The sequence below is a fragment of the Euprymna scolopes genome, chromosome 21, assembly GCF_053919585.1.
Source record: "Euprymna scolopes isolate OS-2025 chromosome 21, ASM5391958v1, whole genome shotgun sequence".
NCBI lineage: Eukaryota > Metazoa > Mollusca > Cephalopoda > Sepiida > Sepiolidae > Euprymna > Euprymna scolopes.
The window spans coordinates 52,129,682-52,147,117 of NC_136502.1; the positions used below are offsets into that span (position 1 = coordinate 52,129,682).

Consider the following 17,436-nt stretch of genomic DNA (forward strand, 5'->3'; position numbering starts at 1 on the left):
AGGAAAATTTACACTATTTTACATTCCTTTGAAATAAAAATAAAAGAATAAATATTAAATTTATTCGTAATATATTAAGTCTCAATTTGAAGTTGATTATTTCTCTTTTTGATATCGATAAATCCATTTTGAAGATTATTTCCCATTTTGAAGTTGTTTTTAAATTTGAAGTTGATTAATCAATTTCTAAATTGATTGATCCATTTTGGAGTTGATTAACTTATTTTTCATGAAAATAAGTCCATTTATACGCTGATTATTATCATTTTGAAAGTGGAAAGGTACAGTATGCAGTCACAGATAAGGCACATAAAGTATTAGCAGTATTCAATTTGACGCATGACCTTTTCTATCAATATTAGATATATCAATTACCTGTGCCCCCCCCTCTCGTTACTTTTTCCTTTATTCATAGATTAAGCGACAAAAATATTCCGTATTGAAATTAAGGGGATCATTAGGTGAAACCTTACTAAGAGGATCCGGATAATTTTCTTCTCCGGAAAAAAAAAATGACATAAAATAGAAAATTGTGGCTGGTACTGATGATATCTGAGTTTAAAATTTTACATGAATTTCTGTGCTTCTGTAATATAATATATTTCAACTAAAAAAACAAAGAAAAGAAAAGAAAAAAAACACCGGTACATATTTACGTATTATGTTGGAATTCATATGAATTAAAATAAATTACGAAAAATTATCCACTAGAAAAATAATTACAAATAAAAATAAAAACTAGCGAATTATAGAGTGCAAGAGTTCTTAAAATCCAGGGGCAATAACTGCAATCTATCCCCATTGCTTCCTTGCTTTCAATGAAAATCCGCCAATTTTAAAGTAGAATATGCTGAATTGCTTTATTTGTTGTACAATATAGATCTAGCACATCTATTGGATTATTTTTCGTAATTTTTGGAATTCATGCTAATTTCAACATGACACGTAAATAATGGTGGTTTAGCTGAAATGGATTTGTTTGAAATGCCAGTACGTTGCAGAAACGCCTAGATTTCAATGGAAACAACATTTTTGTGCAATCAGCACATAACTAAAGATAGTATAAAATAACCTTTAAAATATTAAAAAAAAAACTGTTTATTAAATTACATATTTGTAAAAGATGCAACTTACACTCGTTTGATTTACAAACCCTAAAAACATTCTTGTAGATATCTTTTTGATCTTTATGTCTTCTTCAGTTAATTTTCTCTCTTAATTTCATGCCCAAAATCTGAGATCAGAGAAACACTTTCATCATCGATCTATGTTATTAACCGCCGACAATTATTTTTATTAATCGTTCTCAATGTGCATCATTCAAATTATCTGACATAATCGAGTATGTAAAATGACTCTTGTCATGTGATACAGTAATACATGCTTCTGTATATAGATATAAATGATTTACTACATACTTCACATGAAAAAGGTTATTCTTCATAATTCTCTTTGTTGTGCTGCTGCTACTAACCCCAGGCATATTGAGATGAATTCTTATAAAACAATATATTAACAATTAGTCCATAGTCGTTTAATGAGAATCAGCACGTCATCATGTTTTTACTATGTTTCTTTTCTCGAGTGTTTATGTATGAGTGGTTTTAAATGAGATTGTCTTGCAAATCACAGACGGTTCTTGCATGCGACTCTGGTTTCTCATTTTGAAAAATTTATTTCAGTTTGATTGAAGAAATCAAGGGGCTCCATCTTGGGGCTACTAATTTCCCTATGAGATGCATTTGTATCTGAGCGCTCTCTTATGGATAGATACGGTTCCTTTCTCTAGTATGCTTCTAAACATGTCATTGTATATAGCTATAGATGATGAATCAGGTTCAGCTGGTTTCCTAAGACACATTAAATTCACCAGCAGTTCTCAGTACTATACATATTTTGCACATGTGAGTTGATTTTAGCTTTAGTTTCGTAGTTCTTTCAGACAGATGGCATTGATCTCCCATGTACGCTGCCTAGTATTCCGAAATAGTCGCTCAATTAATAACCATTGCTTAATAAGAATTATTATGTTATCATGGTGTTTATTAATGCTAATTGACATTTGCAATTTCTAGCTAAGCACAGTATAACCCCAAAATGATAATCTTTAAGACCGTACAAATCTTACACTGATTTGGCACACAATGAATCGAGAGATTTTATGCTAAATCAACAAAAAACACATCAAAATCTTGAAGCATGCAATATTAAACACGATCTTTTTTTTTTTAAATTCCATTCATTCAATTTAAGAATGTAAAAATTAAAAAGTAATTTTAAATCAGGTTATCTTGTAAATCATGAGCAGTTTTTTCACACGACTCAGGATTATCTCTACTGTGCTTTTGTACGTGTCTTCTAAAGGTAGAATGCTGAGTAAAAGATGAACTGCACAGTTCACAAGTATAAGGTTTCTCTCCAGTGTGTGTTCGTATGTGTGCCTTTAAAGTCGACTTCATTGTAAAAGCTGCGCCGCACACTTCACACGAATATGGTTTATCCCCAATATGTATTCGTGTATGTTCTTTTAAGTATGATTTGTCAGCAAATGCTGAGCCATAAACGTCACACTTGAAAGGTTTCTCCCCAGTGTGTGTTCGCATGTGTTTCATTAAGATGTATTTCTTTGTTAGTCCAATGCCACACACCCCACAAGAATAAGGTTTCTCTCCAGTGTGATTTTGCATGTGTGTTTTTAAATTAGCTTTACTTGAAAAACAAGTGTCACACACTTCACAAGAAAAAGGTTTCTCTCCAGTGTGACGTCGTATGTGCGTCGTTAGGTGAAACTTTTGAGTAAATGATGCGCCACATACATCACAAGAGAAAGGTTTCTCCCCTTTGTGGGTCTGTATGTGCGTCTTCAAGTAGTACTTTGTTGCAAAGCATGATCCACACGTTTCGCAGGCAAAAGATTTTTCCCCAACGTGTATGACCATGTGTCATTTAACATGCTCATTCCTTGAAAATGATGCACCACAAATCTCACAAGAATAAGGTCGCTCTCCAGTGGTTTTAAATGAGATTGTCTTGCAAATCACAGACGGTTCTTGCAAGCGACTCTGGTTTCTCATTTTGAAAAATTTATTTCAGTTTGATTGAAGAAATCAAGGGGCTCCATCTTGGGGCTAATAATTTCTCTATGAGATGCATTTGTATCTGAGCACTCTCTTAAGGATAGATACTGTTCCTTTCTCTAGTATGCTTCTAAACATGTCATTGTATACAGCTATAGATGATGAATCAGGTTCAGCTGGTTTCCTAAGACACATTAAATTCACCAGCAGTTCTCAGTACTATACATATTTTGCACATGGGAGTTGATTTTAGCTTTAGTTTTGTAGTTCTTTCAAAGAGATGGCATTGATCTCCCCTGTACACTGCCAAGTATTTCGAAATAGTCGCTCAATTAATAACCATTGCTTAATAAGAATTAGTATGTTATCATGATAACCATTACTTAATAAGAATTAGTATGTTATCATGGTGTTTATTAATGCTAATTGACATTTGCAATTTCTCGCTAAGCACAGTATGAACCCAAAATGATAACCATTGCTTAATAAGAATTATTATGTTATCATGATAACCATTACTTAATAAGAATTAGTATGTTATCATGGTGTTTATTAATGCTAATTGACATTTGCAATTTCTAGCTAAGCACAATATGACTCCAAAAATGATAATCTTTAAGACTGCACAAATCTTACACTGATTTGGCACACAATGAATCGAGAGATTTTATGTTAAACCAACAAAAACACATCAAAATCTTGAAGCATGCAATATTAAACACAATCTTTTTTTAAAATTCCATTCATTCAATTTAAGAATGTAAAAATTAAAAAGTAATTTTAAATCAGGTTATCTTGTAAATCATGAGCAGTTTTTTCACACGACTCAGGATTATCTCTTTTTTTTCATTTTTCTTAAACTTTTTCTTCTAGGGGATGGGACATCCAACCAGATGTCTGACATTTACCCCTATGTTAGTGAGTCCAACCAAGAGATCTTTTCAGGATTCTAGCCGTCCCTTTCAGTGCAATCTAGTGTGCTTTTGTACGTGTCTTCTAAAGGTAGAATGCTGAGTAAAAGATGAACTGCACAGTTCACAAGTATAAGGTTTCTCTCCAGTGTGTGTTCGTATGTGTGCCTTTAAAGTCGACTTCATTGTAAAAGCTGCGCCACACACTTCACACGAATATGGTTTATCTCCAGTATGTATTCGTGTATGTTCTTTTAAGTATGATTTGTCAGCAAATGCTGAGCCACAAACGTCACACTTGAAAGGTTTCTCCCCAGTGTGTGTTCGCATGTGTTTCATTAAGATGTATTTCTTTGTTAGTCCAATGCCACACACCTCACAAGAATAAGGTTTCTCTCCAGTGTGATTTTGCATATGTGTTTTTAAATTAGCTTTACTTGTAAAACAAGAGTCACACACTTCACAAGAAAAAGGTTTCTCTCCAGTGTGACGTCGTATGTGCGTCGTTAGGTGAAACTTTTGAGTAAATGATGCGCCACATACATCACAAGAGAAAGGTTTCTCCCCTTTGTGGGTCTGTATGTGCGTCTTCAAATAGTACTTTGTTGCAAAGCATGATCCACACGTTTCGCAGGCAAAAGATTTTTCCCCAACGTGTATGACCATGTGTCGTTTAACATGATCATTCCTTGAAAATGATGCACCACAAATTTCACAAGAATAAGGTCGCTCTCCAGTGTGAGTGAGCATGTGCGCGTTTACATGAGCTTTTGTCTTAAATGGTGTACCGCACACTTGACACGGATATGGTTTCTCTCCACTGTGTATGCGTAGGTGTGCTCTAAATGACGATCGGTCTGTAAATGACGAGCCACATAGTTCACAAGGATAAGGTTTCTCTCCAGTGTGCATTTGAATGTGCATTTTTAAACTAAATTTTGTGGTGAATGTTGAGCCACAGGTTTTACAAAGATATGGTCTCTCCCCGGTGTGTGTTCGTATGTGTGTCTTTAAATTAGCTTTTATTGCAAATGCTAAACCGCAAACCTCACAAGAAAAAGGTTTCTCGCCAGTATGCGTCCGCATGTGTGTCGTCAGATTAGAGTTTCTTGCAAATGAATAACCACACACTTCACAAGTGTAAGGTCTCTTTTTGATGTGGCTTTTGAAACGTGTCTTTTTTATTCCTGATGAGTCAGACACTTCAGAATAACGTTTTACTCCAATGTCAAATTCCATCATGTTAGATATTAGTCTGTTGCAATATTTTATATATTTATTACATGTATGCTTACTAAAAGTTGGGAGATCCTATATATAAATGCTGCTGTTAGAAACTGACGAATCAAATTAAGCCACTTTCTGCTAGCAACTAATCAGAAACAAGAATAGCTAAAAATATATTGAATCTTTGAGCATTCCAGTGCATAAATTTTCGTGTGAACACAAGAAGGATCTTTTTCTCGTTGCCTGCAAAATTATAAATTCCAGGACCTGTACAGAACAGCTACCAACGAAAAATCCATCTCCAGGACTTGTACTGAATAGCTACCCATCGGAAACTCTTCTGAAATGAAACATGGCTTTCAATTTAAGTGGCTTTTGAAATGTGTCTTTGAATATGATTCTTTTATGACTCAAGAGTCAAACCCTTCAGAATGACAACGTTTTAATCCAATGTCAAATTGTATCCTGTGAAATATTAAGTTTCATATGGAATAAAGAGCCACACACTTTTTTTAAATTGCATTTCTCACTGGGTTAGCACTTAAACTGTGTTTTGTGGTAAGAAAATGTTGAGTATTGTGGGGTTTTTTTAATATTGCTTAATAAGCACTCGTGGTGTAGTGGATAAAGAAGTACAATTGTAAGTTACACTGTTCTGAAGATTGAAGGTTCAATTCTTAGTGTGGGTGACACTTAAAACACAATTGTAAATTACTTAGTACTTCTAACCATTCATGATTATTAGAATGAGATCATGCTACGTCGTTGATATGACAAAGGATTCTGTTCAAAATTGTGTGCAGATTTTCAAGTTTGATAGAAACATTCTCGTGTTCGACAAGACAAACTTGAAGAAGGTAGATTGCATTGTGCAAATAATACTCTATGTGAGAATCCAAATAACAGTTTATTTTTCATTTTGTAAGTGAAAAGTTCCATGCATTCTTTTTCATTTTTCTCCATTGTTACTGTTCACTGTAAATATAAAAAACAAACTGATTTTAACAAGGAAAATATTTTAACCTCCACAGATCATGTATGAAAGCAAAATATTACAAATTCCTCATAAAAAAAAAACGTTATATCATGAACTTCGATTATTTTGCATTGAATTCTTTGCTTTATTCATTAAAAATCCCAAAATAAAATAATTTATTCTGAAAATAATTTTCCAAATAAATTACTGCTCTTAGATTTCACTCTTCAAATACAACTATTATACATCTGGTAACACATCTAATATTTGTGTCTCTTTTAAAACGTACATTCAGCAAGTTACATAGATTAAAGTGAAAAATTGTAAAATAACCTTAAAATATTTTATATTCTTATTAAAATGGTAATCATGTAAATATTTACTAGTACGTTTCACACCCACCCCAGATTTTTGAAATAACATAAAAGGATGTGTAGAGTTATGGTGATAGCTGAGCTTTTTTTTTTTTTTTTACACAGTGATCACCACTTATCAAGGCCCGGAAGCCACTCAGGGATAAGGGTTATTGCAAGTACATTACGTTAGTGTGGAGATTTGATGAAGTGTCTACTTAAGGGGGCGGTTCATTAGGAATTTGTTAACATTGGACTTGAAGACATCCAAGTTGTAGTCCGGTGGGAAGCAGGCAGACGGAACAGAGTTCCACAGGCGTGCAGTTCTAAGAAAGAAGCTTTGTTCATGGAATCCACGTTTTGATTTAGGCACAGATATAGAGTGGGGGAAATTTTTCACAGTGGATTCGGCTAGACGGGTGTTTTTCGTGAGAGATTGGCGAGGGGGGACCAGAGATTGGAGTTCAGACGAGCACCTGCCATGGAAATAACGATAAAACAAGGATAGGCTCGCAAAGTCTCTTCTGTGGGAGAGAGGTTGCAGGGTAGAGAAAAGGGCATCCCCCACTAAGCCACGAAGTCTATTTTGTACTCTATCAAGGCAGGATAGGCTGTTTTTAGCAGCTCCTGCCCAGATATGGCAACAGTATTCCATCCTTGGACGTACTTGGCTTTTATATAGATAGAGAATTGAATCAGTAGTGAGATATCTTCTGGAGCGGTAGAAGGATCCCACCATCTTTCCAGCGACCTTGGCAACAGACTTGATGTACATGTTCCATTTCAGATCAGGAGTAAAGGTCAAACCCAGAAGCTTGTCAAAACACGGGGCCTCACCCAGACGAGAGCCATCCATCACAATTGATGCCAGATGGGGATCAGAGCGTTGAGCTTCAAATTATTCATAAATTTCAACTGGAAAAATATTTTTTTTAATAACAAATTTACATATTTTTGTGAAATCAGTAAATATAACAAACTAACAATAGAAGCTCCTTTTTAATATCATAGTCTGTGGTGAAACTATAAAATAACTTTAAAAGTGAAAACTTTGAACACTTTAACCACTAAATTGTGCCCTTGTAAAACCATGAGTTTAGAGTGGATCTTATTCAGGGTGTTACGTGGTAAGGCTTTCACAATCAGCAGACAGGGAGTCTCACATTTAAGCAAAAATGCTATAGAAAGTAAAGGTCTGGAAATGAATGTTTCCAAGACTAAAGTGATAATCAATATTTGTGGCACTGACGAGGTGATTTCAATATTTTTCTTGATTCAAATGTAATTACAGATTCTCTTCGAAATTTTTAATTCCAATACAATTACTGATACCAATTCCAATAAATATACAAAAGTTACGTCAAAAATCAACTATTTTTTTATATATATTTTCGTGATGGAACAAAACCTATAAAAAATGTATATGTTCATTTTTATTTAAAAACACACCAATAAGATATAAAAAATAATAATCGTTTGTAATCTGAATTAAAAAAGAAAACTTCCTTAATTAATAATTAATTAATGAATGTTCATTTACATTCATGATTTTATTTTATGAACATTAATGTACCTATTATTTTATATCTCAATTATAAAGAAAAAATACAGAGAAATCTTTAAAAAAAAAATAAAGCCAACAAAATACAAACTATTTACTTCTCGGTAAAATTTTAGGTTGAATTATATGATTGTTTAGGTTTAATTGTAAATGTTCTCAATTAGATATTAGAACCTTTTGTTCATTTGTTATCTGTAAAAACTTTCTTTGTCAATGCTGAGGAACCAGACAAAACTCTATTTGAAAAAAGACCAGTTTATAAAAAAAAAAAATCGAAATATTTTTTTTTTTTACATTTAATTTAATTATCAATGATCTTTGTAAGTATTTTAGTTGACAAAAATATTTTTTTTATTTTTCAACATTTTTCAGAACACCGTAAATCAACTACATTCTTTTAAACGTTATTAATTGAATTTATGCGAAGTTTCATTTTTTAATGCAAGTAAAATAAACATACATCGTATTTTGATGTCATTGCAATCTATAGATCTTTAGATTTACTAATAGTTTTAGAATGATAAATATTTACCATTTTATCATTAGCACTAGCAATGGGGAATTAAATTTATAAAACAATTAAAACAATTGTTTTAGGTAAAGTGTGATATTCATCAAAGAAGCAAGCAGCCATGCGTTTGTGTTTTGTGTGGCTGTACAAACAATACATAAATGATCAACACTCACATCAGAAACGTCCTTCTGTCCTGCAGGCTGAGAAGAAAGAAAAATCAAATGATCCAAGATGGTGCCCGTGGTCTTTTAAAGCCCTTGATCTCACACAGTTCTCACATGATCACATGACACACCTGTTAATGAGGCATTCCCGGACACTATAAAAGCATGTCACTAGGAGGAGTTGGAGAGCATTCAGACCTGCGTACCATGAACAGTGTTCTGTATCTCATCAAACTTTTTTTATACAACCCGTGTAGTGAAATTTGCTTTGCGTCTCGTTAGACCATTTGTTTTTTGCTACATAAAGAAGTTAAAAAATTTTGCGATTCTGATAAGATTCTGATATTCCGAAACTTACTGATTTTTTTTTTATTATTCCTGATTTCAATTAATCGTCCCAACACCAGATTATAATGGAGAAGTTCACCTGTTCAGTCTGTAAAAAATAGCTAAGCATTACATAAGAAGTGCAGTGAAATTACCAGAAGGTTAAAAGGAGGTAACAAATTTGTGAGAAAGAAATGAAAGATGATAGCGACGGATGAAAATTCAGATGTGGATGGCGAAACTATTGGGGTTAGTGAGACGTTTTGTCCCCTTTGCTAGTTAGAAAAACAGACGGAATTATTTCATCTAATTCATCATGTTAGATATTAGTCTGTTGCAATATTTTATATATATATTGCATGTATGCTTACTAAAAGTTGGGAGATCCTATATATAAATGCTGCTGTTAGAAACTGACGAATCAAATTAAGCCACCTTCTGCTAGCAACTAATCAGAAACAAGAATAGGTAAAAATATATTGAATCTTTGAGCATTCTAGCACATAAATTTTCTTAACTCTGAGTTCCGATGGTAAAACCAAAATCTGACACACTGCTATCAAAGCTTCTACTCCAAAATTTGAATCAGCTCAGTCTCTGGACAACAGGCATTTTATTCGAACTGGCAACACTTCATTTGCATATGAGGTGAACAGAAATCGTGTTACTTCACAAAATCATCAGCATATAAGTATCAGCAGTTTCCCGTTTTTTACTCTGTTTTAATTCTTCTTGTTTGCCACTGGACACTACAAACTGCACAAAATCAGATTTGTATCAATTTTTAAGACATTTAATAATCACAAGGAGCTAAAAGAAATTTAACCCTAACTCTAACCTACCCCTTTTGCATTTATATGTTTTAGTGTTTTTTGCCTTCTTACATTAGGGTCTTCCAAACGATTGTGAAAAATGGACCGCATGTTTCCGTGACGTCAGATTTGTATTAACTATATGAACTATGAAAAAGCAGAAGTGACTTAATGATTTTTTAAAACCTTTGTTCAAACTGCAATTAATAATTAATCTTTGTTATAATTTTGTTAGGTTTTAAGATTTACACAATTTAACGATTAATAATATGATAAACATTTGTATATTAAATATGAAATGTGATTTTACTGAATGTTCATTTGGTTACCTACGGGGTTGCATATTTTGTTCGGTAAAAAGAGACAATCAAAATATGAGGGGGGCCTACAAAATGCTTAATATTTGTGCAATAATATTTTCAAATTGGTTTTAATCTGGCGATAAAATAGCTGACAAGAGTCATGTTTATATTAAAACTTAATATTTAAAAAAATTTAAACACAATTAATTAAAAATCTATGATGTAACGGAACATTTTGAAATAATGGAATTTTAATCGTTTGTATCTTTTAGAAATTAATTAATTTTTATGAAGTTTCTTTTTCTTAGCAATTCCACTGATTATAGTCTATATTAATTCGAAAAAAAAAAAAAAAACGCTATTAAAAAACATACTAATATAAAGTTTATATCAATTTTATAATTGCAACTTACAGATAAATTTTTGTTCAATATGTGTATTTAAATTTAAAAAAAAATATTTTTTACTTATTTGAACTCTTATGTTTTATAATAAATAGAAATTTAGATAGATTTAGATATATTTTGTTCGAATTTCGAAACAATAAATAGGGTGGGGCACACGTACTAAAAAAATATTTCCCCTAGTATATTTTACGAAAACTACATTTTATATGTACTTTGATTCTAAAATGGATAAGTATCGAAAATTTCACGAAAATCTGACCATTAGATGATTTTTGCTAGATTTATTAAATACGGGCATGTTTTCACGTTCGGAATGTCTACTACATGGGAACGTTATTTTAAAGCGCCAATTATGTAAACACGATTTTCGTCTCGCAATTTCATTATTTTCGTTCGATGAAAAATTTTTTTTTTTAATGATTACTGGTTTATTTTGCCCTTCTTTTAAATGGTACAAAAGTTATACTGATAATATTAATTTATAATAAAGTTACATCATGTTACATATAGGATGGGGTAATCCTGTGGTGAACTTTGGCAGCCCTATCTTACATATTTTTAAATCGTAAACTGTTTCAATCATTTTGTAATGATGAACAGTTAAGTAGGCAAATTGAAATAAATTGTTTGGGATTTGGGTGCATTTCTAAATTGTATGTACTTTTAAATATTTTATGTCACCAATAATAATGTTTCCCATTTTTTTGTAATAATATCCTGAAATAGTCAAGTTAACATCATTTTCACTGACCCGCAAGAAAAAAGAAAAAAAGGAGGCGTTCCTTAGGTAAGATAGGAAATATCCACATTATTATGACCGCTGTCGCTGTCTGTATCTAAAATCGAAAATTGCGAACTGTGTTAATATTAAAAAAAAAAAAATCTTAATTATATTTTACAAATTTTTTTTTTTTCAAATAATTTGTCTTCTGCAAGTTAACTATTAAAAATGATAAAATCAGCCTGTTAACTGGAATGTTTTAATTTTTTCCTAATTTAGAAAATATCAAGGACTTTTTTTTATAATTGGAATGTGTGTTGACTGTTGCAGCAACAGCAACAAGCAACAGTGTTACTGTTGCTGTTGCTTTTATTTTGAAAATATTTTATAAATAATGTATTAACCAAATATAATTATATTACAAAGTAATAACTTTGGTCAAGATCAAAGGGTAGTATCTGTTCTTCAGCTGCACTTCCATTTCTTGTTCTCTTTCGGTGGAGGAGAAATCCTTCACGACTGAGACAATTTTTATTTTTGTACCTTTTCTCCGCGTTAAAAAACGACCCTGGTGTCTAACTCTGTCCCGTGGGGAGGCATTGTAAATAGGTACAAAGTAATAACGAAAACAACTGATTACTACGACTGAGAAATTAGAGTGTTTTGGGTGCTTATTTAGGATTACACTTAATTAAAAAAAAAAAAAAAAAACAGACAAATCTTTATGGTGTACGTACTCGTCACAGAACGAAGATGTCATATTCCAAAAATGACATAAATTGAACAAGTAGTCCTTTTTTAGTGAAAAAAAAATCAAATTTTATGATTTTCAACGATTAAAATGTTTTAATTAGTTTCAATACGAACAATCTCAGTAGTCGAATTGAGTTGTCGCACTTGAATTTTAGCACATTCTAAAACAGTATGGTCGCTCCTGATCCCGTTACGCTCCCTTAAAAAAAGTTTTCTTAGTTAAAAAAATAAAATGCAAAAATTGATCAATTTTCGTCATTTTTGGAATATGACATCTTTCCGTAACTACGTACATCATGAATATTTGTATATATTATTGTGTTTTCTTTTTTTTATTATGTAAGAGTTATTTTAAATACACACTAAAAATGATATAAATACAAATTAAGCCAAAACCTTTGCAGCTTAAATTAATTAGGGATTTTTTTTTATTACCACCGGATCGCAATTTCCGATTTCAAGTACGGCGGCAATGAGGAAGTGGGGATTTTATTTATTTATTTATTTATTTATATATATATATATATATATATATATATATATATATATATATATATATATATATATATATATATATATATATATATATATATATATATATATATGTATATATATATATATGCATCGAAATATGATTGCTACACAGAAATATTCCATAATAAAACAAACATTTTAAAAATCAGGAATGCGTTCTTTAGATTTGCCGAAAATGTAAACATTTTACAAAATGGGTGAAATTTGAATCAGTAAGCTTACCCTTTTCAGTACTTTTTCGCCTTATCTGGTTCTTTTGGAGAAACAACAATGAAAATAAAATATTAATTAGCATAAAGATTTCACACTTAGATTTCTTCAAAAAAACAAAAACAAAAATGGTAAATTCGTTTGGTGTTGTCAAAGAAATGGTAAAGTTAAGGGAGATAATTCAGTAAAAAGTGAAAAGAAAAAATGTATTGGAAAATTCAAGATGGCGTCTGATTCTCTCTTTAACACGGTAAGTTTGGGAAAAGGTGTTATAAATAAAAAAACGGTTAAAATATTGTTAAAAACTCGCTCAATATAAGTTACCGTGACATAGGTTGACATATATTCAGCGGGTTTTTAATAGTATTTTGTATAGTTTTTTTTTTATTTATAACACCTTTTCCCAAACTTACGGTGTTAAAGAGGGTGTGAGACGCCATCTTGAATTTTTCAATTACATCGGTAAACACTGTATGTTTTTCGAGCTGAATAAATATGTTACATTGAATAAAAAAACAAAAAATATATCCAGTTATGTAGAAAAGTAACTTATCTTGCCTTTGATAACATTTATTTGTTATATATTTGTTTTTGACAACTTTTTCGAATCTATGTGTACAGTAATACAAACCCGAAATTTTTAATATAATTATACAAATAAATAAATAAATAAATAAATAAATAAATAATAATAATTTATTTGCAGATATAAAAAGTGGAATATTTATTCTAATTTTGTATGTGTGTGTGTGTGTGTGTGTGTGTGTGTGTGTGTGTGTGTGTGTGTGTGTGTGTGTGTGTGAGAGGAGACTTCTCCCAGCAAGAGCAAGATATAAGCCAAGCTTCGTTTTTTTTTTTTTTTTTTTAATTGATCAACTAATTCCTCGGTAATGTTACCTTTAGGGGAGCTTTTTCCGACCTTGTGTCACATTTTGTTGCGGTGGACAGCGGATAAATATCTACCTCAACTTGTGCGAGTGTGCAATATAAGAAAAAAAGGGTAAGTTAGAAAAGTTTTAATGGTTTTACTAACTTTAAAACGTTTAATCGGTTCGAAAATAATATAATGTTTGTTAGGGACTGCCAAAATTCACCACAGAATTACCCCACCCTATATGTAACACGATGTAACTTTATTATAAATTAATATTATCAGTATAACTTTTGTACCATTTAAAAGAAGAAGGGCAAAATAAACCAGTAATAATTAAAAAAGAAATTTTTTTTCATCGAACGAAAATAATGAAATTGCGAGATGAAAACCGTGTTTACATAATTGGCGCTTTAAAATAACGTTCCCATGTAGTAGACATTCCGAATGTGAAAACATACCCGTGTTTAATAAATCTAGCAAAAATCAACTAATGGTCAGATTTTCGTGAAATTTTCGATACTCATCCATTTTAGAATGAAATTACATATAATATGCAGTTTTCGTAAAATTTACGAGGGGAAATATTTTTTTAGTGCGTGTGCCCCCCCTCCATATTTATTTTTTTCGAAATTCGAACAAAATATATTTAAATCTATCTAAATTTCTATTTATTATGAAACATAAGAGTTCAAATAAGTAAAAAATACTTATTTTTAAAAATTTAAATACACATATTGAACAAAAATTTACCTTGAAGTTACAATTAAACAATTGATATAAACTTAATATTATTATGTTTTTTTTGTTGTTTTTTTTTAAGGTGTGACGTTTGGAAATTCAATATATGTTAACGTGACATACACTTACAGTATTTTGCATAATTTTTTGGCTAATTTTTCCAAACTTCACGTATTTAACAGTCAGCTGCCATCATGTCTTTTTCACATATATCGATCGATACACTGTATGATTTTCGAACTGATTAAATGTTTTACATTGAGTAAAATCACTAGAAAGTTTTCCAGATAGGTAGTTGCAGATGAGAGCAAAAGGTGATTAAATCAATCGACCATACAACAGAAAACATTAAACTGATTGGTTTTGGCGCCAAACAAATGCCCTTTTTGTAGATTTCAAACTGGCTCCATGAAAGCCGTCAGAAAAAAATATTTTTGAAATTTGCTTTCTTCGTAATCTGATTGGATGAAAAGCCAGGGTCTGTGTCACATGAGGAGCCTACAACTACGTCCGGATGAAAAGACAAAATCTTAGTTTTATGCCTGTAGAATTTGCGTTGGTGTAGAAAGGCGAATGTGCGCATCTGAAACGATCTTTACACAGATGCGTGCGCAACTGGGTTATACAGTTGGAGAGCAGATATGCCCTGCCTACACGTCATTATTTTGTTTGAGTAGATCTCGTTGTCATGACGGCGAGGTACGATAGTTAGTTGCAGATGAGAGTGAAAGGTGATTAAACCAATTGACCGTACAACAGAAAATATTAAACACAAAAGCAAAGGCAGGTAACAGCAAAGACAAAGAAGATATGACAAACACAGAGTGTTCAGTTAAAAAGGATGGTAGGAACCGTCCTCTTTTATTGAAAACCACATCGAAAGATCATTAGGCAAAAAATAAATAAATAAAATAAAGATTGTCATGATCAGAAGCTGAGTGTCGGTGGAAACTGGAAGGTAGACGTCAGCGGGCTACTGAGCTAGACATTAGTGAGCTCTGGTATAAGTTACTGGACATTGACAGGCTTTAGAGTGGGTAGCCTGATGTCGAACAGCACTGGAAAGAGTAGCTTGATGGCTACTGGCACTAGAATGGGTAACTGGATGTTGGCAGCCTGACGTCTGATGTTGCAGGAAGGCTGCAGGAGACACCAAGGGCTGAAGTGCTAGGAGCCACCAAGTGTAGTGCAGGAGGAACCTAGGGTTGCTGGAAGGCTCCAGGAGACACCAAGGGCTGAAGTGCTACAGGAGCCACCAAGTGTTGGGAGGCTGCAGGGGGCATCTCGGGCTGCTGAAAGAGTTGGAGGAGTAGACAGGCGTCTGAGAGTGCAGAGTGCAAGCAGTGAAGGTAGAAAATGGTTGTTTGTGAAAAAGCTTTTTGAGTTGTGGAAAACCTTTTTGTTTGAAAAACTGCTGGGCACGTCAAAGTCGACTTCTAGCTTCCCTGTAGGTAGATTTTTGGCAGCAGACACACTGTATTCATGAAATAGTATTGTTACAACATTATCAATAAAAAAAAAAAAAATTAAAAAAATGAATAGAATTAATTCTCCCCTGAATCAATCACAATAAATAGGGTTTCAAATGTAAATTTATTGTGTTTATTTTCGATTCAGCTTGGGATCAAAGTCCATTTCCTTTTTGCTTCCTGGGGGAAAGGTTGAATTTACGTTTTCTTCTTTTCACTTCAGAATAAGAAAAGGGTTCTTTTTGTTTTCAGCACTCGGCAGTAATGCCGGTTTGTTGCCGTTAGATGGTATATATGAGATTGTTTACGAATGGAAAATGGCCATCATAGTAAAATATACACCACAACGTAAGCACATCATGATAATGTCAAAGTTCCCTGCAGATGTGTCCAAAAGTATCTGCAAAGATCTTCAGAATGATGAGTGCAAATGGGTCTACACAATTGATGAAAAAGTTTGGTGGTGTACCTGTCTCAGCAAGGTTGGTTGAAAATTGTAGGGGACTAGGATATATAAATACCCCAATCCCGTTACAAAAGAATAATGAAACGAATGGAATTGAAGGAAACAAAGACTCAAGTAATGGATAAGATAAACGTTGTTTATTTGCTGTTGAAAGAAATGAACATTTTAGTTATAACATGTCCGCGCGTATGTAACCAATGTCCGTTGCAGGACTGGTGTAGTAGCAAGAAAAGGAAATGTGTTTTCATCTCAAGTTTGGGTCACTATTGTTTGTTCACGCGTGGGAATTGAAGTGAGTGTTGTAGTGGAAATGAGAATCCAGCGTGTAGGCAAGGAAGAGGATATTGGAGTTGTCATCAGTTAGTAGTCAGCTACGCGAAGGTGTTCTTAGTGAACAGTAGTAGATGGAGAGAGAAAGAGTGAGAATGTATACATACAGTCTTTAGCTCGTGCCCCATACATAGTCGCAGGGTGTTGACGATGCGCGAGCATGCGCCTCCCAAAGGGGAGGCGGTTGGTTAGCCCAACCTCTCTAGCCGAGAGCTAGTCCTAAAAAGAGGATTAGAAACAGCTTGTCTCCATGTTTTATACTCGCTTCTGGAGTGTCTTTTGCGCATGTGTATTTCCTTAGAAAGCGGAAGTGACGTCGTCCATGTGTGTGTTCGGGTTCGCGTGTCTGAGTACATGTGTATACGTAAGCGTGTGTGTATATATACGTGAATGTGAGTGTATGTACGCGAACGTGAATATGTGTACATGTGTGGACGTGGGCGCGTATGTTTGTGTGCGCGTATGTATATGACAGCTTGAAATATGAATGTGTGTTTTGTGTGAGACTTGAAAAAGGCTCGTACAAAATAATCGGTGAGTGCAATTGGGTCTGCACAGTTGTTCATCAGTAGATTGAAAGTGACGAGTCAGTAAAATTGGGTCTGAACTAGTTGATTGTAGGGTCCATGTTGTGGAAATAATTGTCAAGATTGGTGGTACACTATGGTTGAAGTCAGGTGCGCAAGGTTTGCAAGTGAGTCTGCAGTGCC

The 17,436-nt window shown here is 33.0% G+C and overlaps 1 protein-coding gene across 2 annotated transcripts; it reads right to left on the reverse strand.

Annotated features, from left to right (window-relative positions):
• Positions 1 to 1,085: 1,085 nt before the first annotated feature.
• On the reverse strand, positions 1,086 to 13,142 carry LOC145242315 (uncharacterized). 2 transcript variants are annotated; one of them, XM_080105321.1, is made up of 2 exons: positions 12,862 to 13,142; positions 1,086 to 6,190 (listed from the first exon to the last, which is right to left on the reverse strand). In XM_080105321.1, exon 2 carries the CDS (start codon positions 5,228 to 5,230, stop codon positions 4,040 to 4,042), a length of 1,191 nt encoding a protein of 396 aa, XP_079961447.1. In that variant the 5' UTR covers positions 5,231 to 6,190; positions 12,862 to 13,142; the 3' UTR covers positions 1,086 to 4,039. The 2 variants fall into 2 exon arrangements, with proteins under 2 accessions (XP_079961447.1, XP_079961448.1); XM_080105322.1 differs by lacking the exon at positions 12,862 to 13,142 and adding an exon at positions 8,793 to 9,302.
• Positions 13,143 to 17,436: the final 4,294 nt, after the last annotated feature.